This window comes from Pelmatolapia mariae, linkage group LG9, assembly GCF_036321145.2.
Source record: "Pelmatolapia mariae isolate MD_Pm_ZW linkage group LG9, Pm_UMD_F_2, whole genome shotgun sequence".
NCBI classification, from domain to species: Eukaryota; Metazoa; Chordata; class Actinopteri; order Cichliformes; family Cichlidae; genus Pelmatolapia; species Pelmatolapia mariae.
This window is the reverse complement of record NC_086235.1, coordinates 25,935,789-25,961,325: the sequence shown is the minus strand read 5'-3', so window position 1 is coordinate 25,961,325 and position 25,537 is coordinate 25,935,789. Positions and strand designations below refer to the sequence as shown.

Sequence of the window (25,537 nt, the reverse complement as noted above, 5' to 3'; positions counted from 1 at the left end):
CTGTGGAAGAAGTCAGATGTTGCCCTTAAAGACATTTTTAACTTTTGGTCTGTTGAAGCCTCTGACCTTAACCTTACACAACTGATTTAATCATTCTCAGTATGATATATATGTACAACCTGTGCTAACACAAATCAAGACTATGAAACACTATCTTTCTCTCTCTGTATACACACACACACACACACACACACACACTTGTTGTTATCTGGATAGTTTCTATGCTGACAGCTTTAGGGTTACAGGGTTGTAAGGTGTTGTTATCCATAGGGGTATGGGTTACTCCACACATTTGTGGAACTTCATATAAAACTCCAGCATCAATTGCTGCTTGCCATTTTACCTCTGGGCCCTGAGAAGTGTGTGTGCTACTGGAGTGGTGAAACTGGAAGATAGAAGTGGCAAAGCGGTGGGACCTGTGGGGCTTGTTGGTATCACATGTCACATGTTCCAAAAGTAATGCATTATACTAACATTTTCAGTAACACTGTACATATTACTGTACAATAATGCTGTTACTTGCGTAGACACAGCCCAGCAGACTGAGCCTGAACTTCTACAGATAACAAAGACAGTGATTAGCAGTCAGCCTCCATTTCTGCATGTACACATTTCTACCTGATCATTTTAAAATTTCTTTCGGATGGTTTTCAAATTTGTTTTGAGCTGTTTTGTGTTTTGAAAAGGAAAAAATTAACCGAACTTACCTGAAGCTGTTTGAAGAAGTTTCTCTCCTTGTTAAATAAAAAATTATCTGTGATTAATCACATATTTTAGAAAACTCAGTTTCATTAGCCACACTCAGGCCTGATTACTGCCAGACCCGTTGAATCAGGAAATCACTTAAACAGTGTCTGCCAAAGTAAAGAAGTTTAAAAGACCTCAACAAGCATCACAACATGTCACAACCTAAAGAAACAACCAGGAAACAAAGTCAGTGACATCTATCAGTCTGGAAATGGTTAAAAAAAACATTTCAGAAGCTTTGAGATTCCAGTGAACCACAGTGAGAGCAATTATCCACAAATGGAGAAAACCAGAAGCTGTTGAACCTTCCCAGGCTTCCAAGAGAAAAACATCTGAAGAACTGCAGGCCTTACATGCCTCAGTTAAGTTCAGAGTCTGTGATGCAAAAATAAGAAAATGAAATGTTACTTCCTTTTCTTTAAAATGAAGTGTTACTTTTCTTTATCATATATTTATGGTGTATGTCTGATAAATATGTTCCATAAGTACATAAATACACAAGAAAAAGATTAAACAAAAAGCAAATGTTTCACTGGAAACTTTTAATGATACATCACAAGGTGTATTAGAGCACTGGTCACCAACTTCAACACACATCTGACTTGAATATCCTGAAAACACCTGATGACCTTGTAGGTCATCAGGTTCCCTGTGATGACCTACAAGGAAACATTTCTCTGTAACAACATTTGTTCAACCGCACCCTAATTTCCTTTGCACTTTTCTTCTGTTCTCAGTCTTGCACACTTACTTGCACACTCAGTAGATACAATGAGAGTTCATACTCTCTGGGCCTTCAAGTCTCTGCGTTACGCCGTTGCACACGTTGATCTGTGAATACACTAAATCCTGCTTCTGTGTGTTGTTCTGCACTGAGTCTAAAGAAGGTCTCTGCTTGGAGGAGTCAGTTTCATCATAATGAACATCTTCATTTTCTGCTGTTCTAGCTGCTTCTTACAAAAGACACATTCTGTGAAATCAAACGGACAAAACAGATCAAACAACCTGTGCCGCAGCCAGAGATCAGGCTGACAGTGATTATCACAATATGCAATGAGGAGGTGGAGTAAAACTGTATTCCACCTTATTTTGTTTGTTTCTTCATCAGTTAATAATGATGCAATGAGTTGATACCATCAGAATAACCACTACAATGTGTGACAGTCGGCATATCTCAGACGTGGTCAAACACAGAAACTAGCTCCCTGCGGTTGCAAACAAAAAAAGGAAGTACAGACAGAAAACCCGCTACTTAAGAAGGTGCAATCTTGCTTTAGTTGCAAAGCTGTTATAGGCCTGACGTGATGATACCAAATACAACACTGCAGCAACAGTTTTGTCCTTTCTGCAAATATCCTGTAATAGACAACACTAGATAATTACTTATAACAGTCAAACAACCTTTTTACTAACTTAAGTTAATTCCAAACATGCATAACAGCTTACAGAATACATATAACTCTCAGTACGAGTGTCACATTATATCTGTAGACATCACATATGCAGGTATTGTTAAGCTATGAACAGTCACAGCATCACTACAGGAGCGATGTAGTGACACTTTACAAAGGAATCCAGTGTTACTGCTCAGCCCAACACACAACATTTGAGGTCAAATACAAAAAGGGATTTTATATTTTAGTTTCATGCCAACAGCAGTAAATAAATAAATATCTGAAAAAATAATAAATGTGCTTCATCTTCATTCTAGGAGAGTTTAAGACATTTGTACGAAAAAATATGTTTCATTAGGGAATGTGAGATTATTATATTATCTTATGCCACGTTATACCCCTAATCAAAGATTGTGAAATCATTATGTAGTTTTAGGTTGCACTTAACTATTGACTTAGAAGAAGGTGACAACTATTAGATTTATTAGACTGATTTGTATTACATTAGGCTGCTGATTTATTGTGAATGAATGATATTGTTTTATGATGCATGATACTGCTGCGTTATAAGAAATACTGTTTTCAGAGAACCATGGCCTTATTTGTCTGATTGGAAAAGAACAAAACATACTGCACAGGAAGCCAAGGTCAGAACTTAGGCTCACTGAGAGAGAAAGAATGTGGATGTTTAGGTTTTATGACTTTGGAGGGGGGCTGAAGCTATAAGAATGTGAGAAATGCTCAGACAGGTCGAGATCATGCAGACACCCTCCCGCGCTCATCTCCCCTCTGGATGGTTAATGCTCAAAAGTGTTTGTATGGAATAATAAGAATTGTATGAATTAAAGTGATTGTTGATTGAGCATTTATACACCGAGTGTTGTTCTTCCTTCAGCCCAAAGATCAAAGAACTGAGAATTTTAACAGGAACGACATACAAACTGATCAAAAAAAGTAAGCAACAAAGAGATTTCAGTGTAAATAAACTGCTTTTGTGACTTCAATTTAATGCCTCCTTTTTAAAAGAGTTTATTTTCAAGTTGTGTGGAAGCACTGCTGACACTAATTTGTATATAGATCATGCATGAACATGTCAGGGCTAACAGATGGATTCAAGTGCAGACTGCGTTCTGGCAAGCAAAAGGTTGACAATTTATTAACACAGAAGGGAAACCACAGTATATATAGAGTGAATGGGGCAGGAAGGAATCCACACTCGCTCTCCACTCAGTCCAAACTCCGCCATTCCTTTTCTCACGCACACTCGCTTCTCCACAGCCACTCTTGCTCCAATTTCCACTTATGTCGACACACACAGGGATCACAGGTCAGGGTCCATCACCAGTTTCGGGGTGATCTAAACACGAAGAGTCCGATTAGATCAATATGCCACACAACACCGAGAGAGTTTCTCTTAGAAGGAGAGCTGAGAGCACGAGCACGGGAGGTTCAACATTCCAGCGCTGACTACTCTGTGCCGCAGCGTTAAATAGGCAAGGGGGGCGCCGCCTGATCAGCAACAGGTGTAGTAATCCCCGCAGGTGCGTGGGCCAAGGGTGAGAGCCCACAATGACCTCCACCCAGGGAAGCAGGAGAGAAAACAAAACAAACCTGTGGCCAACATGAGCGAGCCAGAGAGGCACAGGGACCATGACAGAGCAATCTGAACATGATGAAGAGAACATCCACACATTTCTTCTGCACCAGGAAGTGTTGTTTTAAGTCTGTGCAAAATAAGACCCATGTAGTTGATATTGTAACTAACAGTGTAGGGACTAACGCATTATTAAGTAACGTGTTACAGTAACTAAGTTATTATTGTGGTAACGAGCACGGTAACTAGTTATTATGCCAAAATCAGAACCGCGTTAATCGTTACTGGGATTTAGATAGTGTCGTTATTCGTTACTTCATGTGGTGGCTATTGTGAAGCTTCCACAGATTCAGTAACATTAGTGGTGGAGGCCAGCAGGTGGATGAGAGAAAGGGCGAGGCGGCCGCTGTCCGAGTGTCAGATGAACTGAACTTCAGGTAAGAAGTTAAGAATGAGTTTTAATGATAGACAGCAAAAATATCTAAGTTGAAAAAGCCTAAATTAACATGCTGCAGAGATTATCAATACGCTGGCCCGGGAATGTCTCAACATTTCCCTGAAGGTGGATGAGGTGGGAAAAAGGAGGTCTGGGCTTCCCTGCTTAGGCTGCTGCACATTTAAAATAAGCTGAAGATATTGCATGGATGATTTATCATTTATGTTATTTTAGATTTGAAGGAAAATTTGAAGGAAATTTAAAACTGCTGGCTAAGGGTAAACGTAAATACAGTAAGATCATAATTCACGTCGGCAGTAATGACACCCGGTTACGCCAATCGGAGGTCACTAAAATCAATATTGAATCGGTGTGTAACTTTGCCAAAACAATGTCGGACTCTGTAGTTTTCTCTGGTCCCCTCCCCAATCAGACCAGGAGTGACATGTTTAGCCGCATGTTCTCCTTAAATTGCTGGCTGTCTGAGTGGTGTCCCAGAAACGATGTGGGCTTCATAGATAATTGGCAAACCTTCTGGAGGAAACCTGGTCTTGTTAAGAGAGATGGCATCCATCCCACTTTGGATGGAGCAGCTCTCATTTCTAGAAATATGGACCAATTTATTAAACCCCCCAAAATATGACTATCCAGAGTTGGGACCAGGAAGCAGAGTTGCAGTCTTACACGCCTCTCTGCAGCTTCTCTCCTCCTGCTACCCCCCCAAAAACCCATCTCCATTGAGACTGTGTCAGCTCCCAAAAAGACAAAAAACAAACCAAAAACCAGCAATAAACAACTTAAACATAAAAAATCACAAAGAAAGAACAATACAGAATCCACATCTGAACCAAAGAGTAAAACAGTGAAATGTGGATTATTAAATATTAGGTCTCTCTCCTCCAAGTCTCTGTTAGTACATGACTTAATAATTGATCAACAAATCGATTTACTCTGCCTTACAGAAACCTGGTTGCAGCAGGATGATTATGTTAGTTTAAATGAATCAACACCCCCGAGTCATTCTAACTACCAGAAACCTCGAAGCACAGGCCGAGGGGGCGGTGTGGCAGCAATTTTTCACACCAGTCTATTAATTAACGAAAGACCAAGACAGACTTTTAATTCATTTGAAAGCCTGATGCTTAGCCTTGTCCAACCCAGCTGTAAAACTCAGAAACCAGTCTTACTTGTTATCATCTATCGTCCACCTGGGCCTTACACAGAGTTTCTCTCTGATTTCTCAGACTTTTTATCTGATTTAGTGCTCAGCTCAGATAAAATAATTATTGTGGGTGATTTTAACATCCATGTAGATGCTAAAAATGACAGCCTCAACATGGCATTTAATCTGTTATTAGACTCAATTGGCTTCTCTCAAATGTAAAAGAACCCACCCACCACTTTAATCACACTCTAGATCTTGTTTTAACATATGGCATAGAAACTGAACATTTAACAGTGTTTCCTGAAAACCCTCTGCTGTCTGATCATTTCCTGATAACATTTACATTTACAATGATTGATTACACAGCAGTGGAGAGTAGACTTTATCAAAGTAGATGTCTTTCTGAAAGTGCTGTAACTAAGTTTAAGAATATAATCCACCCACTGTTATCATCTTCAATGCCCTGTACCAACATAGAGCAGAGCAGCTATCTGAACGCTACTCCAACAGAGGTCGATTATCTTGTTAATAATTTTACCTCCTCACTACGTATGACTCTGGATACTGTAGCACTGTGAACTAAGGCCTCAAATCAGAAGTACCTGACTCCATGGTATAATTCTCAAACACGTAGCCTAAAGCAGATAACTCGTAAGCTGGAGAGGAAATGGCGTGTCACAAATTTAGAGGATCATCATTTAGCCTGGAGAAATAGTTTGTTGCTTTATAAGAAAGCCCTCCGCAAAGCCAGAACATCTTACTATTCATCACTGATTGAAGAAAATAAGAACAACCCCAGGTTTCTCTTCAGCACTGTAGCCAGGCTGACAAAAAGTCAGAGCTCTACTGAGCCAACAATCCCTTTAATGTTAACTAGTAATGACTTCATGAACTTCTTCAGAAATACAACTTTTATCATTAGAGAAAAAATTACCAATAATCCTCCCACAGATGTAATATCGTCTACAGCTACTCTTAGTACCATTGATGTTAAGTTAGACTCTTTTTCTCCAATCGATCTTTCTGAGTTAACTTCAATAATTACTTCCTCCAAACCATCAACGTGTCTTTTAGACCCCATTCCTACAAAACTGCTCAAAGAAGTCCTGCCATTAATTAATTCTTCAATCTTAAATATGATCAACCTATCTCTAATAATCGGCTATGTACCACAGGCCTTCAAGGCGGCTGTAGTTAAACCTTTACTCAAAAAGCCATCTCTTGACCCAGCTGTCTTAGCTAATTATAGTCAATCTCCAACCTTCCTTTCATATCAAAAATCCTTGAAAGAGTAGTTGTCAAACAGCTAACAGATCATCTGCAGAGGAATGGCTTATTTGAAGAGTTTCAGTCAGGTTTCAGAGCTCATCACAGCACAGAAACAGCTTTAGTGAAGGTTACAAATGATCTTCTTATGGCCTCTGACAGTGGACTCATCTCTGTGCTTGTCCTGCTAGACCTTAGTGCTGCGTTTGATACTGTCGACCATAATATCCTATTAGAGCGATTAGAGCACGCTGTAGGTATTACAGGTACTGTACTGCAGTGGTTTGTATCATATCTATCTAATAGACTCCAATTTGTTCAAGTAAATGGAGAGTCCTCTTCACACACTAAGTTCAGTTATGGTGTTCCACAGGGTTCAGTGCTAGGACCAATTCTATTTACATTATACATGCTTCCCCTAGGCAGCATCATTAGAAGACATAGCATAAATTTTCACTGCTATGCTGATGACACGCAGCTCTATCTATCCATGAAGCCAGGTATCACAGACCAATTAGTTAAACTGCAGGAATGTCTCAAAGACATAAAGACCTGGATGGCCGCTAACTTTCTGCTTCTTAATTCAGATAAAACTGAGGTTATTGTACTTGGCCCTGAAAATCTTAGAAATATGGTATCTAACCAGATTCTTACTCTGGATGGCATTACCTTGGCCTCCAGTAACACTGTGAGGAACCTTGGAGTCATTTTTGACCAGGACATGTCCTTCAACGCACATATTAAACAAATATGTAAGACTGCTTTCTTCCATTTGCGCAACATCTCTAAAGTTAGAAATATCCTGTCTCAGAGTGATGCTGAAAAACTAGTTCATGCATTTATTACTTCCAGGCTGGACTACTGTAATTCATTATTATCAGGATGTCCTAAAAACTCGCTGAAAAGCCTTCAGCTGATCCAAAATGCTGCAGCAAGAGTACTGACAGGGACTAGAAAGAGAGAGCAGATTTCTCCTGTTTTGGCTTCCCTTCATTGGCTTCCTGTTAAATCCAGAATTGAATTCAAAATCCTGCTCCTCACATACAAGGTCTTAAATAATCAGGCCCCATCTTATCTTAATGACCTTGTAGTGCCATATCACCCTATTAGAGCACTTCGCTCTCGCTCTGCAGGCCTACTTGTTGTTCCTAGAGTATTTAAAAGTAGAATGGGAGGGAGAGCCTTCAGTTTTCAGGCCCCTCTTCTATGGAACCAGCTTCCAGTTTTGATTCGGGAGACAGACACTATCTCTACTTTCAAGATTAGGCTTAAAACTTTCCTTTTTGCTAAAGCATATAGTTAGGGCTGGACCAGGTGACCCTGAATCCTCCCTTAGTTATGCTGCAATAGACGTAGGCTGCCGGGGATTCCCATGATGCATTGAGTTTTTCCTTTCCAGTCACCTTTCTCACTTACTATGTGTTAATAGACCTCTCTGCATCGAATCATATCTGTTATTAATCTCTGTCTCTCTTCCACAGCATGTCTTTATCCTGTTTTCCTTCTCTCACCCCAACCGGTCGCAGCAGATGGCCGCCCCTCCCTGAGTCTGGTTCTGCCGGAGGTTTCTTCCTGTTAAAAGGGAGTTTTTCCTTCCCACTGTCGCCAAAGTGCTTGCTCATAGGGGGTCATATGATTGTTGGGTTTTTCTCTGTATTTATTATTGTGCTATCTACTGTACAATATAAAGCGCCTTGAGGCGACTTTTGTTGTGATTTGGCGCTATATAAATAAAATTGAATTGAATTGAATTGAATAGATTTGAACTTTGATTGAAGTGGTTGTCATGAACTTTTGAACAAAGTGCATCATTCATAATACACAGTACAATGCACCACACTTTTCAGTCCCAATTTATCATTTTTTTTTCAGGTGTTTTAATTTGTCTTATTAGTTTTTGACATTAAAGGTTCCCAAATATAAATTGAGTGTTTCTTAGTTTTAGACTCGTCAGTTAGTCAATTTTTTTCTCCTCGACTAGTCGGCAAAGATATTAGTCGCCACGACTATTTATGGCTTCATTGAGCGGTCAGGAGACTGTCGTATTCTTCAGAACTTTTACTAATGTACCTTTTGTGATCCTTTCATTCTTGTAAAATGATGCTTGGAGTAAAAGCTCCACTCCAGCCATTACTTGGTGTTTCTGCTATTCGACCAATAGATGGTGGACTTCTACATGACCAGACCAGGAATAGAGATATTTGTTGATACAGAGATTCAATTACTTAGAAGAAATGACTGTGACTGGTGTTACAGCTACATATGACATTTGCAGGGAGTTTATAGATTAGCTGACCAGACCAAAGTTGATGCTGCTGCCATTGTCATGGCAGCAGCAAGTAATGGACTGGTTAGACTAAGAACGCAGACTCAGAGGATTAAGTTCAGTGTGTTTATTTACAGAGAAGCAACAACAGAATGTGACAACAGAAGGATTTCCAATCAGTGATTCCAGGGCTCCAGTTCAGACAGGACCACAGGAGGTCTCTCTCTCAGTAACTCACTCTGAAGTGTTGACAGAAAAGTCCAGAGAGGAGAGATAAAGAGAAAATGGTCAAGTCAGCATGGGACGACTGCAGGATCACAAGGAGACCATTCGCATGCAAATGACTTTGCACTGTTAACAGATTCTGAGGTTGTACAGTTAGAGAGATCATCAGTGTGTTAATTAAAATCACCTACCAAAGGGATTTGGTCAAATTTGCAACAATATATTAAAACAGAAAACAGACAGAATTAATTCAGAAAGTCATCACAGGTGGATAATAATACAGCAAACTGGACTTTCATGCTTAAATTTGAAGGAATGAAATGAGCTCAGAGTAAATGGATCATAACTGAAGTTGTACTTGTAAATCACTGCTATTCCCCCAACGCAGCCTGAACACCTCAGGGCATTCCAAAATTTTCTTTTCTGTAGTCCACAAAGGGGGCAGCAGAAGCTATTGAAAGGTTATTTAATAGTAATAGCAAAAACACAGCTGTACTTCTAATAGAGTGTAAAATTGCATGGCTTTCCAAGCATTATGCTGGATCAGTCTTACAGAAGTGTGGTGTTTTATCAATATTCATAGATAAAGTATGAAAAATAAGATGGTCAGGCTGAAGCAGCTCCTGTTTAACAGACTCAGGGCAGTGAAAGAATGATATGAAATTATCCACAAAGTAAATGTTTCAATTCCTGCAACAGCATCTCTACACTCAAAGTAAAATGGTCATGTACAACTGTTGAAAGTCACTGCATGGAATTAAGTGATAATTGAAGGTAGAGTTTTTCATCCTGTGGAAACTTTAGTTGATGTGTTGTGATGTGACTCTGCTCATCTGACAGCTTTCAGTTTCTGGTTTGTTGGAGCGTCTTGATCTGAACCAGCTGAAGGAACAAAAAAAAGAATCAAATCAAAGAAACCAGGAAGACTGAATTATTTTGTTTTACGATGAGTTAGTTGGTTTCAAATGCGTGTGTCACAGAAACATTTGTCTCACCACTCAAATATGATCAGTGTGATCACGAGAATTATGATTCCCACAGTCTTCACTATAGTGTAGACACCAACCAGGTTTCCACCGGTAATGGAAAAAACAGTAAATACGATTGTTTTAGGTGAAAAAATAGTTTTTCAAGTCTAACACATGAACAGCCACATGTTGTAGGATAAATTACAAGATTTGAACTTCATGAAGCTAAATTTACTTCCTTTTCAACTCACTTTTAAGGTACACCTCAAAAAATGATTTAAAAAAAACAGCTAAATGCTGAGTAACGTTACCTCCAACAGTCACATAAATCTCTGCTGATGTCTGATTACCCAGATCATTAGTGGCCACACAGTAATAAACTCCTCCATCTGTTACATTGAAGCTGTAAATCTCTCCTTCAGATACTTTCACAGCTCCATCTCTGCTCTTCTTGAACCAGGTGAAGCTGCTGACTGGAGGTTTGGCTCTGCTGGAGCAGGTCAGCTTCACCCAGCTGCCTGCTGACACCAAACCTGATGGACTGATGGATGCTGAGGTGTCTTTAGGAGCAACTGGAGAAATAAAAGAGAGAAGGTGATATCCCATATACCATGGTGTCCTGAAGGATTCAGTTCAACAACAAACTCTGATTGTCTTACATGAAACACTGAGAGTCTCTTCTGTCTCTGCTGTCTTGGTGTCTTTTCCTTGGTTCACAGGATATCTGGCAGAGCAGCTGATCTTCTTTCCATCATGTGTGTCTGACAGAGTGATGGTCTGCTGGATTTTAGTTGTAAAGCTTCCATCTGTGTTTTCCTCTATTTTGTTGTGAGAGTCTTGTTGGAGATTCCAGGTGAGTTGAGGAGGGGAGTGTGGACAGGGAGTGAGAGCTGAGCAGGTTATAGTGACAGACTCCTTCTCCTTCAGATCACCTGGGATTGTAATATTGGGCCTCCAAGGAGAATCTGTGGTTTCACATCACAAACATATTAACACTAAAGAACAGTATATTACATACATGCAGTTTGAACTGCTATAGATTCTCAGTTTTGTCAATATAAAGTACAACTGACATTTAAATCGATGAAAACTGAAACTGATTCTAAATTGCCCATAGGTGTGAGTGTGAGTAGGAATGGTTATCTGTCTCCCTGCAACAGACTGGTGACCTGTGCTGGATGTGCTCCACCTCTCCCCTTATGACACCTGAAATAGATTCCTGCCCCCCTGCAACTCTGATAAAGACAGGAGGAAAAGGACGGATGGAGAGACAGCTAGGTCTTAAATCCAATAAATTGGAGGAAATGTGGGTATGTATTTAAGATGGACTGAGTTGAAGACAAACACTGTTCTCTGGTCTGAGCAGTCAACAAGTCAAACTGCTTTTCGAAGTCTGTTTCCTGAGCTAAAGATGAAAGGGAACATCCTACCTTTTATTTGTACTTAAAGAGTCCAGGAGCTAACTGGACTTAAACATATTTATAACATAATGAAACAATGAAAATATAAAAAAGGAGCAAAGGAAGGAATTTGAGAGCAATCCTGTCTGAAGCATAAATGTAAATATTTGACTTTCAAAACTTTACCAAGTCTGAGAGTTGTTTTTTTTTTTTCTTCTTTCCGTTTTTCTTTAAAAAAATGACAATAAAACTTGTTTGCTTTAACCCATAGTATGTTCTTTTATAAATGATTTGTAAATGTGAGTATAATGTCATTCACCCATTCACACACTGGCAATGGCAAGCTACATTGTAGCCACAGCTGCCCTGGGGCGCCCACCAGTAGGCAAACAGGGATTAGTATCTTGCCCAAGGATATTTGGCAGGCAGCCAGGAGGCAGCCAGGAGGCAGCCAGGAGGCAGCCAGGAGGCAGCCAGGAGGCAGCCAGGAGGCAGCCAGGAGGCAGCCAGGAGGCAGCCAGGAGGCAGCCAGGAGGCAGCCAGGAGTCTGTATGTTTTATGTAGAAACAAACTGACATTTTCCCTCTCGTTTCTACATAAAGCTTTTCAAGACATAAACAGAAAAAGTCTCTCTGTGTTCACTTTGCTTGAAGAAACAAATAATATTATAAATTATTCGAAAATGTCTTAGATTGACCAAATAAACAGCTCACCTGAAAAAAAGACGACCATCAGTAACATCCCGACTGTCACCATGTTCAGAAACTCATTCCCTGCATTTGTGAATAAAAATGATTTTTTATTTAAATGATTTCACACATGGAGCTTTTATACTGTACTGGTGTGTTTCAAAACAAGTTAACAATAAAAACTTTCATCAGCAGATTTTCTTTCTTTTATTACCATAGATGAAGAAAATCTAAAGAGCTGTGTGATTTGAAACCACTTGAAATAAGAAAACAATAATATAACAGTTCCTGGAAAACTGAAGAATCAATAAACAAATAAATAAGTGAAGATCTCACAGTGAAATGAAAATGTTTTAGCTGCCAGTACAGTGAAACATTTAGCCTAGTTGTCATTAGATAAAAAAAAAGAAGTACAAAAAAACACATGTTTCAATAAGTCGGTTTTGTCTGGTTGCAAAGCTGCTAGAGGTGTGACATGATGCCCCTGAAATACAGCAGTGCAAAAATTTTCAGTTTTTAGCTTCATGCAAAAATCCTGTGAAAGAGGAAGTCAGACATGACAGCTGCTTAAGTCTGAAATTACTTCCTCACACTCAAAGACTTTTTACTACCATGAGTTATTCCAAGAATGTATAAGTTGAGAGTAGATACACTCTGTGCCATCACCTGTCTGTGTTAAGCTGTTTTCAGTCTTTGAACTGTGAATAAATCCTGCTGTGTGATGTCCTGCACTGAGTCTAAAGTCTCTGCTTGAAGAAGCCAGTCTCTCTGTAACGGACGTCTTCATTTTCTGCTGGTCTTCTGCTTCTTGAGGAGACAGACTCAGTGAAATCAAACATACCAAAGTTGAATTGTAATGTTGAGCTGGAGGAAAACTCTCATGCACTTCATTTTGATACTAATCTGTAAAGCATTTTAATTTACAACCAGGACATGAAGAGTTGGCTCTGTCTTCATATTATTTTAGCTTTGTTTCTAAAAAAAATTAGATTGTTAAAATAGTCTGTATCTTTAAAAACTGCTGGAGCAGGTCAGCTCACCTGAAACAACGAGAACGATCAGTAAAGTTGTATGATTTCAGAGCAAAATGAAGTCATCTTTAGCACAGTTACAGTAAACCATGCTGACTAGCTGTTTTCATGATAGATAGAGTGACCTTTACATATCAACTGACTATCACGCTGCATAAAGAGGTTAGTTTTGTCCTTTATTGTTATATGTGATAAATGAGGAAGTCAGCGATTCTTGTTTCTTAGAAGTCTAAAATGATGTGCACACCCTCAAAAAAAGAAAAAGAAGAAATCCTAACTTCATTCATCCAAAGCCTCCAAGTTTAATCTTACAGAATAAGTTTAATTTCTCCCAGTATGAATACCACATTGTACTGTAACAGCAGCTGTCATTGATGAGCTCTACTAACACATGATGAGAGAATTAATGATAAAAAATGCTTTTCTGCTAAAAACCATCATCTTTCTCTTATCTTAAAAACAATACATTAAAGTGTCATTAAATGAGATCTGTGTCTATCAGATATGTGTCTCGTAGACAAACCAGTGAAGTGATGTAAATTATATAATCTACTCATGTTTGATATATTGATAGAAAAAGACAACATTGTATTGGGGAGAGATGGACTATATTTACTTAAACTCATAGTTCACATGTGAAAAAGTGACCAAATGTCATAAACTGCTGTGAATAGTGCCTCTGTGCTTTATTTCAGTCCCTCCATGATGGCTCCTCTTCTTTCTCAGATTTCTGCGGCCTGAGGTATTCATTAAGCACATTATCAGTTGTGGCATCTTCCTCATATACTCATTAATGGTTGCTGTTTCATCCTGTACAGGTGGTTCTGACATTGGCTAGTCATCGACGTCCTTTCTTCCACCTAGCATACAGTATTATAGTACTGGACTTGGGTTTAAATCCTCCATTCAACTTCCTTGTCTCAATGTCAGTGGCTTCTCATCCTTTGACCAGCTTATTATTCCAGCAGGGCATAGGTGTTAATTGCTGAAATCTTGCTCTTGGTTATCAACACCTACACCCCTCCCATTCACATTCAAGTCCTCAGGACTTGCCTGATCCTTCGCAGGTATTTGGTGGTTTCAGCTTTCCTAGCGCCATTTTGTCTGGAGTGTTGTATTCTTGGAGTACTATCCCCTCTTTTTAGTTTGTTACCATACAACTACACTTCTCCAGTCCAAATGTCATTTGGATGTCATTGCTGTAGATCCCAGTTGTTAACATCCGTGAATCGATGTCTTGTTCACTCCCCCAGACCAGGCCCCCCAATGCTATACATATATATTACTAGCTGTGTAAGGCCAGCAGCAGCTTCTGGTACAGGTTATTCTTCCTCAGGACATGGAGGAGGTACAGCTGCTGCTGGGCCTTGTTTACCAGGGCGTGTTGTGGGTCAGGTGAGGTCAGTGGAAATGTGGGTGCCCAGAAACCTAAAGGTGGAGACAGATTCCACCCATTCTTTATTTATAATGAGAGGGGGGTGGACCTGTTTGCGCCTCCTAAAGTCGATTATGAAGAAGACATAAACATGGATGAACAATTTAAACTGTTGACCAGCAAGCACAAATAACCTTCCAACACACGCTCTGATCGAGCCAAATAGAAGTGGCGCTGGAGCAGTGAGATTAAAGAATCACTAACACATGCACGTGTCTTGTGGAGTGAATAAAATACATTCTGGCTGCCAAGGGGAGGTAGATGAGGTGCAAAGAAAGTTGCAATGAATTTAGTTATTTACGTTACCTCGAGTGTTGAGAAACGTATGAAATGCATGAATTTAAATTTTGAATGAAAATAACCTGAACTGACTAGAAAAGAAACAATAACACCATTTTAGTTTTGCATAACTCATAAAACAAGTAAAAGTACAAATGCGTACTTAATAAATTTACGCAACTTTTTTGTAGTAATATTAATTGTATGTTAAAGGAGATAGAGATAGAGAATAGGATGTAAAATACAGGATGCAAAGTCAGTCATCACTAAGGGAGTCTAAGGGAGTGCATGAAGTCCAGGTGCTGGTTTTCCTTTGTGCCTGTCTGATGCCACAAAGTCATAACATCCTTCATGAATATGGCATGGATCTCCAGCTTTGGCTGGAGGCAGTAATATAAGGAATGAGAGAACTGAACGCTATTATTTTAGTCACGCTGTCTCAGTTCTTTTCACTCTAAGTATCAGAAGGTAATGTGGTAACATCTGAACTGATGTGTTTACAGATAGCTCTGATTTTAAAAGCTGTAGGCTGCAGCGATTGCTCTAACACTGTGTAAAAATATAACAGGGCTCAGTGCTGGTTCTAATAATCTATTCTTCACATATGCTTGGCAGAGTGTAAATACTGAGGCTGAATGGCCTTTGTACAAGTGCACGTACACTTCTTAGAAGTGCAAAACTATCAGCACAAACAGTGGTGTAGAAAAAGCCAGGCAGCAAGCCCGTGTCTGTCTAACCAATCAGAGAGCTCCTTAAGTTGCACTACTCGGCTAATTTATGATTCTTCAGAAATTTGGAAATGAAATAGCTAATCCAATAGTTAATCTGTTATCTAATTTTATAGCTAATCTGATAGTTAATTAGTTAGCTAATAGGAAAGGTAAATGCAGTGAGGAAATGGATTTTTAAATGAGTAGAATCATCATTCTAAATGTCAGAAATAAATCTTTGAATTTTGAATCAAATTTCTTATTTCTCTTTTTTTAAATTGCAACAAAAAGATTTAGAAAATTGTTTTTTTTTTTAATTTGGATTTCAAAAATGGTTTTTGAAATGATTGTTGAAAAATTTAAATGAGTTTAATAATTTTTTGTGAAATCTATTTCTGATGATTTATTCATAGATTATGAATTCATTTTGAAATTGATTTATAATTATTCATTTTTTCATTTAATTTTCTAATAAAGAGTTCATTGTGACAGTGAAACAAATGTTTGCTGTATTTGATAATAAGAACCCTTATCATCACTAAAGAAACATTGAACTCTTGACTTTGTTCAGGATAAACCAAGCAGATGGTGTCTTGAAGAATGGCTAAAGCGAACTGTAACTTGCCAACAGACAGGCGAGGATCAGATGACTTGAGAACAGTTGCTAAACTGGCATAAGAAGCAACCTTCTTATTACAACCTTCTTATGCAGGAGGTGGAAGAAGCAGTTCCCAGAGAGCTGCTGGGAGGATATGGAGGCAAAGGCATAGCATGAACATAGCATGCTAGGCTGGAGGGATCGAAGACGTCATTGATGGCATGTAGAGATGCATGACTGTCTGTCTAAAGGACTGCACCACATCCATGCAGCTAGTAGATGGAGTAGATAGTAGATAGAGCTAGTAGACCCAGATAGCAAATAGGCTTGGTTCTGGTTCCTTTTTGTCTGCGATTGATTGATTTGGAAGAAGCAGAAACACCAGCAATGACATCGGCATTGACTTTTACACCGTGGGAAAGTGAAAGTGATGTAATGAATAGACAAGTAGCCAAACACCTGGGAAAGCAGACATATGAGTGAATGCAGACCTCTCTATTGAACCAATGCACATGCTTCACTACAATACCTACAATAGCATATCTGCAGATGTTGTCAACATCTGTCATGGTCTGGGTGAGTGGCTGTGTTTTTTCATAGAGCTAGAGTTTTCACCCGTGGGGTGGAGCCCCTTCATTCCAATCACAGTCTGCATCTGTTTGCAATTTGGGCTACCTGCACTTAAGAGCAGCGCTCTCAGTGAGTCCTGGCCAGATCTTCTGCTAACCTGCTTTAGTGCGAGGCCTCCAAGTTTTTCTATGCATCATAGTTTTCAGCGTATGTGTCATGGTCCTGGGCCACGTTGGCCCAGTATTCTTAGTTTTCATGTGTTTTTGTACTTTTGTTCTTTCATTACGCCATGGTTCCTAGGTTCTGCCAAAATGTTCCTTATTTGATTACCCCCTGTGTGCCCCTCTGTGTATCTATGAGCCCTCGTTTCCCATCCTTGTGTTTCATTCAATGTTTTTCCCCAGCCCGTTATCTCTGTCCTCTCTCTCTCCGCCTGTCTGAACCTCTGTGCACTTCCTGTTTTACTTTGACAGTCCCTGCGTCACGTTGTGTTCACTCCTGCCCTGTCTCGTTATGATTATCAGTGTCACCTGTGTTCCCCGTGTATTCCCACTTCCCTCGTTAACCCTCTGTGTATTTATGTCTGCGTCTCCCTCAGTTCCGTGTCGCGTTCTCCCTCATGGCTGTGTTTCCCTGTGTGTCTCCAGTTATCCATGTCCCAGTTTAGGGTTGTTATATTTTTTGTACTAGCCTGCAATAAAGCAGTGTTTTGAGTTCACTTTCGTCTCGGTGAGTTTTGCGTTTGGGTCCTTCTCCTGCCTTTACACAGCCGAAACCATGACAGTATGCTTACCTGGTGTTTTTCTCCTTGTAATTTTCAGGAATTCTCTGGTCCACCATTTCACTATCAGCAATACTCACCATTTCCAGATGCTGGTCTGCTAGGTAATCACAGTCACTGCCAAGCCACTTGGATTTCCATTCACCTGCCTGACTCCTTGCCATTGCTCAACGGATTCACAGTACTCACGCCCTCTGGACCCTCGGCTTCTCGACACTCACCCAGACCAGTCTAACTAGCTTTTTGTTTCATTTCATAGTTCAGACATAGTACTCAGGTTTGAGATCATTTAGTTCACAGCCATCTCCTGACTGTTTTGGTTGTTTGAAAATAAAATCTTATTATAACGTTTGAACCTTTGACTCCGTGTTGTGTCTGCGTTTGAATCCGTTCTCTTGGGTTTTGGCCACCTGGCCCTAACAAACATATTGTTTTAGTAGGCAAGTTTCAGCTGAAGTGAAGTTTGAAGCTTAAGTTTAAGAACTTAGTTTATGACATTTTATTCACTTTGTTCACATCTGAAACTATGAGTTTAGCTACATATAGTTCATCTCTCCCCCACAGAGTGCCTGTTCTCTTTTTCTATCAGTATATCAAACATGAGTGGACTATGTAATTTCCATTACTTCACTGGTTTGTTTAACAGACACAAATTATTTTTATTTTATGACATTTCAATGTATTTTCAATGAAATGATTCAGATGATGATGTTTAGTAGAAAACTCATTTCTATCACTTATTCTCTCAGCATCATGTGTTATTATACCTTGTAAATGATAAACTTAATCACTGTAAATTTACAGGCTTTGAATGAGTCACAGAAAAATGATTAATATGAGCATGTCACTTTAGATGTTCACAATACAGTAACATCTGACTTCCTGTTTTGCACGATATAAGCAGGAAGGACAAAACTGACTTCATTATGCAGTGTGATAGTCAGTTGATGCATGTGACACTCTTTCTATCATGAAACTTGTTGCTATGGTTTATTGTAACTGTGTTAAAGAAATTCATTTTGCTCTGAAATCATAGAACGTAATGTTCAGCTTCTCTGGTACTGAAATGTTTTGATTTCTCTGCTGTATTTTGGCATTTCTCTCATACTCCACTGACAGATATATTCAGGAATTTCATTGACTGGCGTTTGAGTTTTATTCACAAAAACTCAAACACTGTGTTATTATAGTTTTTATTTTTCAGCTACTTTGTACTCATAGAAGTGAATAATCACTTCTATTTGATATGATTCAACTATGGTTGCAGAGGGGAAGTTTTTATTGTGAATTAAAGACAATCAAAACTTTGTACTATCAACAAATCATTAATTAGCTAGTATTTTTGTATATTTGCCAATCCAGGGAGTCAGTTTCTGTCTGACAGTAGGCACATTAATGATCGTTCTCTTTGTTTCAGGCGAGCTGACCTGCTCCAAAGATACAGACTATTTTAACAATCTAAATTTCTTTTAGAAACACAGCTAAAAAAACAAACAAAACCTGAATCCAAATCTTCATGTGCTGGTTGAAAATCAGCAGAAAATGAAGACCTCCATTATTGAGAGACTGGCTTCTTCAAGCAGAGACTTTAGACTCAGTGCAGGACATCACACAGCAGGATTTACTCACAGTTCAAAGACTGAAAACAGCTTAACACAGACAGGTGATGGCACAGAGTGTATCTACTCTCAACTTATACATTCTTGGAATAACTCATGGTAGTAAAAAGTCTTTGAGGGTGAGGAAGTAATTTCAGACTTAAGCAGCTGTCATGTCTGACATCGTCTTTCACAGGATTTTTGCATGAAGCTAAAAACTGAAGATTTTTGCACTGCTGTATTTCAGGGACATCATGTCACACCTCTAGCAGCTTTGCAACCAGACAAAACCGACTTATTGAACTTTCTTGAACTACATGGCTTTTTTTTACTTCCTTTTTAATCTAATGACATATATGTTAAGTTGGCTAAATGTTTCACTAAAAACATTTTCATTTCACTGTGAGATATTCACTTGGGTGCATTTGGTGAGGAAACATTTTACTGCTGCTTGTCACAAAAACTTTTGTTTATTCTTCTTTTGCTGAGAGATACATACACATTTTATTTATTGATTCTTCAGTTTTCCAGGAACTGTTATATTATTGTTTTCTTATTTCAAGTGGTTTCAAATCACACAGCTCTTTAGATTTTCTTCATCTTTGGTAATAAAAGAAAGAAAATCTGCTGATGAAAGTTTTTATTGTTAACTTGTTTTGAAACACACCAGTACAGTATAAAAGCTCCATGTGTGAAATCATTTAAATAAAAAATCATTTTTATTCACAAATGCAGGGGATGAGTTTCTGAACATGGTGACAGTCGGGATGTTACTGATGGTCGTCTTTTTTTCAGGTGAGCTGTTTATTTGGTCAATCTAAGACATTTTCTTCAAGCAAAGTGAACACAGAGAGACTTTTTCTGTTTATGTCTTGAAAAGCTTTATGTAGAAACGAGAGGGAAAATGTCAGTTTGTTTCTACATAAAACGTACAGACACAGAAACATAATGATACTAATACTTTGATCAAAGTTTGTTTAAAATTGTGTTGGGAGCAAAATTCTTTTTATTATTTTTTTTTTACAGTATTCAATGTGTGAATGGGTTAACCATGAAACTATCCTTACAGGTGCTTTGGCTGACTGCCCTGATGCCCTTTTTATAACTGCACCAAAGAAGCTGGAAGCACTGAGTGGATCCTGTTTGCAAATCCCATGTAGCTTCAGACCCAAAGAAGAACAGAAATTTATCAGCACAAGAAAAACCTTTGGAGTCTGGATTAAAAATGATTCTAGATTTTGGATTTATCCAAACAATGTGATCTTCAACAGTAGTGGAGCAGTTAGCATCTATCCAATGAGTGTTACTGGGAACCTGAGTCAGAGAGACTGCACCACTCTGTTTTCTAATTTAACCACCACATACACAGACACATACTTCTTCAGAGCAGAGAGAGAACCATTCAAGGCGACAGCTTCTTGTGATTCTCTTCAAATAACAGTCAGAGGTAACTAATTCTTGCTTTTTCATAGTTAACGCAAACAATATGTTTTTTACTTTTGTTCTTGATTGTTAGATTTTTTGTGAGTCTATGTCTGTTGAGGATATATTATATTATAGTCACAATTATTGTCTTAACTAACAGCCGGAATGGTGTTATTATTATATATATACTTATTATCATATACTTATTTATAATATTTGCTCTGCTCTGCTCAAAATCCGATTTCTAAAATTATCTATGAATTTTGGATAACGAGATCACCGGATGAAGTTTGAAGATTTATACATGTCTAAAGTGTAGTGTGCTCTTCATTTCTAATATGCATGTGATGTGAAACCACAGATTCTCCTTGGAGGCCCAATATTACAATCCCAGGTGATCTGAAGGAGAAGGAGTCTGTCACTATAACCTGCTCAGCTCTCACTCCCTGTCCACACTCCCCTCCTCAACTCACCTGGAATCTCCAACAAGACTCTCACAACAAAACAGAGCAAAACACAGATGGAAGCTTTACAACTAAAATCCAGCAGAACATCACTCTGTCAGACACACATGATGGAAAGAAGATCAGCTGCTCTGCCAGATATCCTGTGAACCAAGGAAAAGACACCAAGACAGCAGAGACAGAAGAGACCCTCAGTGTTTCATGTAAGACAATCAGAGTTTGTTTTTTGGATCCTGTCAACATATCATCATTTATAGGAAGTCAGCTATTTACAATGAATAATGGGGATTTGTGTTAATATTCTTCTCCAGATGCTCCTAAAGACACCTCAGCATCCATCAGTCCATCAGGTTTGGTGTCAGCAGGCAGCTGGGTGAAGCTGACCTGCACCAGCAGAGCCAAACCTCCAGTCAGCAACTTCACCTGGTTCAAGAAGAGCAGAGATGGAGCTGTGAAAGTATCTGAAGGAGAGATTTACAGCTTCAATGTAACAGATGGAGGAGTTTATTACTGTGTGGCCACTAATGATCTGGGTAATCAGACATCAGCAGAGATTCCTGTGACTGTTGGAGGTAAAGACAAATATAAAACTTGGTAATCAGGACTTTATTAAAGTCTTTGGAATCTGCATAAAAGACAGTCCAGAAATTTAGGCAAGAGTCATGTGTAAATATCTGCTTTTACCTTTATTTTTTAAGTGTATATTATTTTGCTGTTTGTTTTTATACCTGTACATGTAAGTATATATCTAACTTAGACCCATCTCACACAAATGAAAGGTTCAGTCACTTATATGGTTTGGATTTGGTTCTTTCTTTTGTTTCTCTCTATAGGAATGATCAAGCCTGTATTATGGGGGGCTGCTATTGGAGCGATCATTGGGATCATCATTCTCATCTGTATGGTTTTCATCCTTTGGTAAGACTCCCAGATACATGTTTCTGTGTTTTAAATCCATAGTAGCTTTTATGTAACTGGAAAATAAAACCAAAACATGCAAGATACCGGTGTGTATGCCCCACATGGTTGATGTCAGGAATTCTGGAGTAAGTTAGATGAAGTATCTCCAGGGTGGTGATTGTAGAAGACTTAAATGTAGGTGATGGAAACAAAGGTGATCGGGAGGTTCTGGATAGGTGTGGTGTTAAGAGATGCAGAGGGATAGATGGTAATGGATTTTGTGAGAGAATGTAAATGACTGTGTAAATGACATTGTACTTTAAGGAGAGAGGGACATAGAGTGACGTATAAGAGTTTAATACATCTTGTGGCAAAAGTGCACTCTGAAAGAGACAGGAGACTCTCCAGCTCCACTTTGAAAAGTGAAGTGAATAAAGGCAGATTAAATGTTGGTGGATGTTGAAGATGAAACAATGTTGCACAGTTTTCATGGAAGAGTTGAGTCTCCAGGTGGTAGACAGGAGTAACCAGAAAGTTACTGGGAAAGTACAGCCGAAGTTAGTGAGGTAATCTGCCAAAGAAGTGTATCCTCTGGACAGAAGAAAGAAGAGAATGAGACTCGGTGTGGAATGAGAAAGCACAGGAAAGTATTCAAAGAACGAGGTTAGTAATGAAAAGGTTGGATCTGGGATACTGACAAAGTAGGTGGGACTTGTCTACATCTAAGACTAATATGTAATTATTATTCAACAGCTTTCAGACATTTTTGAAGACATTTGTTCAAAACTGTATTGCAATACATAATAATGCTGATATTACTTCTTCACGTACTACTGATGCTAGTAATAATATTATTAATAGTGATTCAGTAATTGTTATTAATAATATTATTATAATTGAAAATTTAAATGTAAAGAGCTCCACTGTTTTTTGTAGGTATCTGAAGTCAACACATGTAGCTTCACATCCGACACAGGTGGGTTAACTGAATTTCATTGTGTAATATTTTCTGTGTTTTTTATGATTCTAGGACGTAGATTTAGCTGAGGTGATTCATAGTAAGTGAGGTAGAAATGTGAAATGTGACCCTTTGTTGTGTCTTTTATTTCGCTTTTTACTGTTTGATGTGGGAAGACACCTGATGTTTTAATGCATAGGACTATATATTAATTATTGAATTTGGTCTGATCTCTGGCTGCAACATTGGACTTCATAGCAGTTCTACGTTTACTGTGTTCAGTAAAAGATGGTTATTTTAATGGTAACAGAATTAAGTGGGTAAGACCTTTTATCCCACTCAACTTTGGTCTGTTTGTTTTCGCAGAGTCTGTCTCTTGAAGAAGCAGCCAGAACAGCAGAAAATGAAGACGTCCATTACAATGAGATCGAGGTCTCGAAGCAGAGGCCTTCTTTAGACTCAGTGCAGGACAGCACACAGCAGCAGGATGTGGTGTATTCACAGGTCAAAGTGTGCAAGACTGAAAAAAGCTTAACACAGACAAGTAATCGAGAGTGCATCTACTCTCAAGTGCAGAAAAAATGAGAGTGCGGATGTGTCTGTGGTTAAACAAACGTTAATACAGAGAAATATTCTCTTGTAGTTAAATACAGGGAACCGGATCAATATGCTTAAGCTGATAATGTCTGATGGTTGTTAACAGCAGTGAATAGTGCTCCCACAGGAGACTAAAGTAAACAAAGGAGATATCAAAGTGACTCACATTAGCAGTTTATTTCCAGTAAAATATGTTTGTTCTGTGGAGCTCATTTATCATACATACTACATTTTCAGTGCTTCTAAAATGAAGAATATCAAAAAAATAAAAAAAAAAGCTCAGTATGCAACTAAAAAATAAACTCCACCTTCTGTATGTATGACCCAAAATGTTGTGTGTTGGGTGGGGAAGTAATAATGGGTTCCTTTGTGGTCACTTAGTTTGTTAAATGCGTCACTCTTGTAGTGATCTGTTTCTGTCCACCACTAACTAGGAGAGAAATTACAGTCTTGAACCCTCATTTTTTGCATTTTTCTATGGTTGACATGAATCATTATTTAGAGATTGTGTCATGGTCCTGGGTCGGTGAACCAGTGTTTTTGGTTATGTACTTTTACTTTTGATAGTTTTGTATTATGACTGTTGTTTTGGGTTTCCTAGGGTTTAGTGGTGTTCCCTCTGTTTGGTGTCTTCCCTGCTTGTGCATCCCCTTTGTAGTAGGTCTCTGTGTTTAGTCCGCGTCTCTGAGTCTGTGTCATTACGTGTATGTGTTTCCTGTTTTACTTTGAAGGTCTCTGTCTTATGTCAGTGTGTTCTGTTTACGTTTCCCCTGCCTCGTCAGCTGTGATGTCTTCCAGGTGTGTTCCCCTCCTGTTTCCCATCCCCTGATTCCTGGTGTGTGTATTTATAGTGTGTGTTACCTCGTCCTTGTTGCTGGTTTGTCTGTGTTGTTCACCTTGGTCTTCCTGCGTCTCTCCGTCCATTTCCCCGTACTTCCCTGCATCTTCGTTCTGGTTTGTTTTGTTAGCTCTGCACAGTTTAGGTTTTCCAGTTTCATGTTCACCCGCCATTGTTGTTTGTTTCTACTCCTGTTAATAAATACTCACCTGCACTAGAGCTGCCGCATTTTGGGTCCTTTCTACAAACTCCGCACGTCTGCCACACCGGACGTGACAGATAGATTACAATCTAATAAAAAACAACAACTTGTTTTCTGAAGACTTCTGAAAAATTTTTTGTGCCATGATTCACACCTGAGTTACATGTTATACAATCAGGCTTTCATAAACTCAGATCTTAAGTAAAAGAATGACTGAAAGAATGAAGATATAAATGCATCGATCTATAAATGAATTTATAAAGTTTAGCAAGTCTAAACTGGGTGAAAAACTGTATGCCAGCTCTTCCTCTACAGTGGGTCTCCAATTAGAGAGACGGACACAAAATAAGAGTTCTTTATTCAACTCAAACTTATACGTTATAGTTCCAAATAAAGTCAAAGGAGTCTATCTTCTTTTGTTTTAAAAAGTGTATTTTTTTCATGAAGCTTCTTGCTAGTTTGCATCCATCCTTTACTACCACCTTGTGACAGCAGTTGTCTATTGTCTCTGAATGTAGGCTTAACTGTACTTGACTGCAGGCAATGAATCCTTGTATTGTGGTAGTGTGGTTGAGTCCATCTGTGTAAGTATTTGCCTACAGAGAAGGATTTTCAGTCTGCATGAACCTGCTCCTGTGCAGTCCTCCAAAAACCAAACAGCATGTAGCTTTTTAGCATTCATAGGTTGAATGCAGGTTTCTTGACACAAGGGCCAGAACAGACCCATCTGCCGTTCTGGAGTTTATCAGGAACAGGAGAAGCATTAAAAAACATCAAATAGCTGAATGACAGACCAACAACAGCATAAGCAAGAGTAGTCTACAGACTGGCTGTGCCACATATTTTAGACACTGCCTTCATCTAGAACAGTGGTTCCCAAAGTGGGGGGGCACAAAGCCATTGCAGGGGGGGGAATTCAAAACAACAAAAAAAGAATGCTTGGACATTGCTAGCATAATGGACAGGTTTTTTGATGGGGCTTCCACATAAACGCAAAGCAG

The 25,537-nt window shown here is 38.9% G+C and overlaps 1 protein-coding gene across 1 annotated transcript in view; it reads right to left on the bottom strand.

Annotated features, from left to right (window-relative positions):
* The window catches only part of LOC134634162 (sialoadhesin-like), a 115,251-nt gene that overhangs the window by 27,510 nt on the left and 62,204 nt on the right, over positions 1–25,537 (bottom strand). Inside the window, exons 8-11 of the mRNA XM_063483224.2 lie at positions 20,511–20,528; positions 10,721–11,026; positions 10,373–10,633; positions 520–556 (exon numbers count right to left, since the gene is read on the bottom strand). Of these exons, the coding sequence (XP_063339294.2) occupies positions 520–556; positions 10,373–10,633; positions 10,721–11,026; positions 20,511–20,528 (622 nt within the window). The remainder of the gene's footprint in view (positions 1–519; positions 557–10,372; positions 10,634–10,720; positions 11,027–20,510; positions 20,529–25,537) is intronic.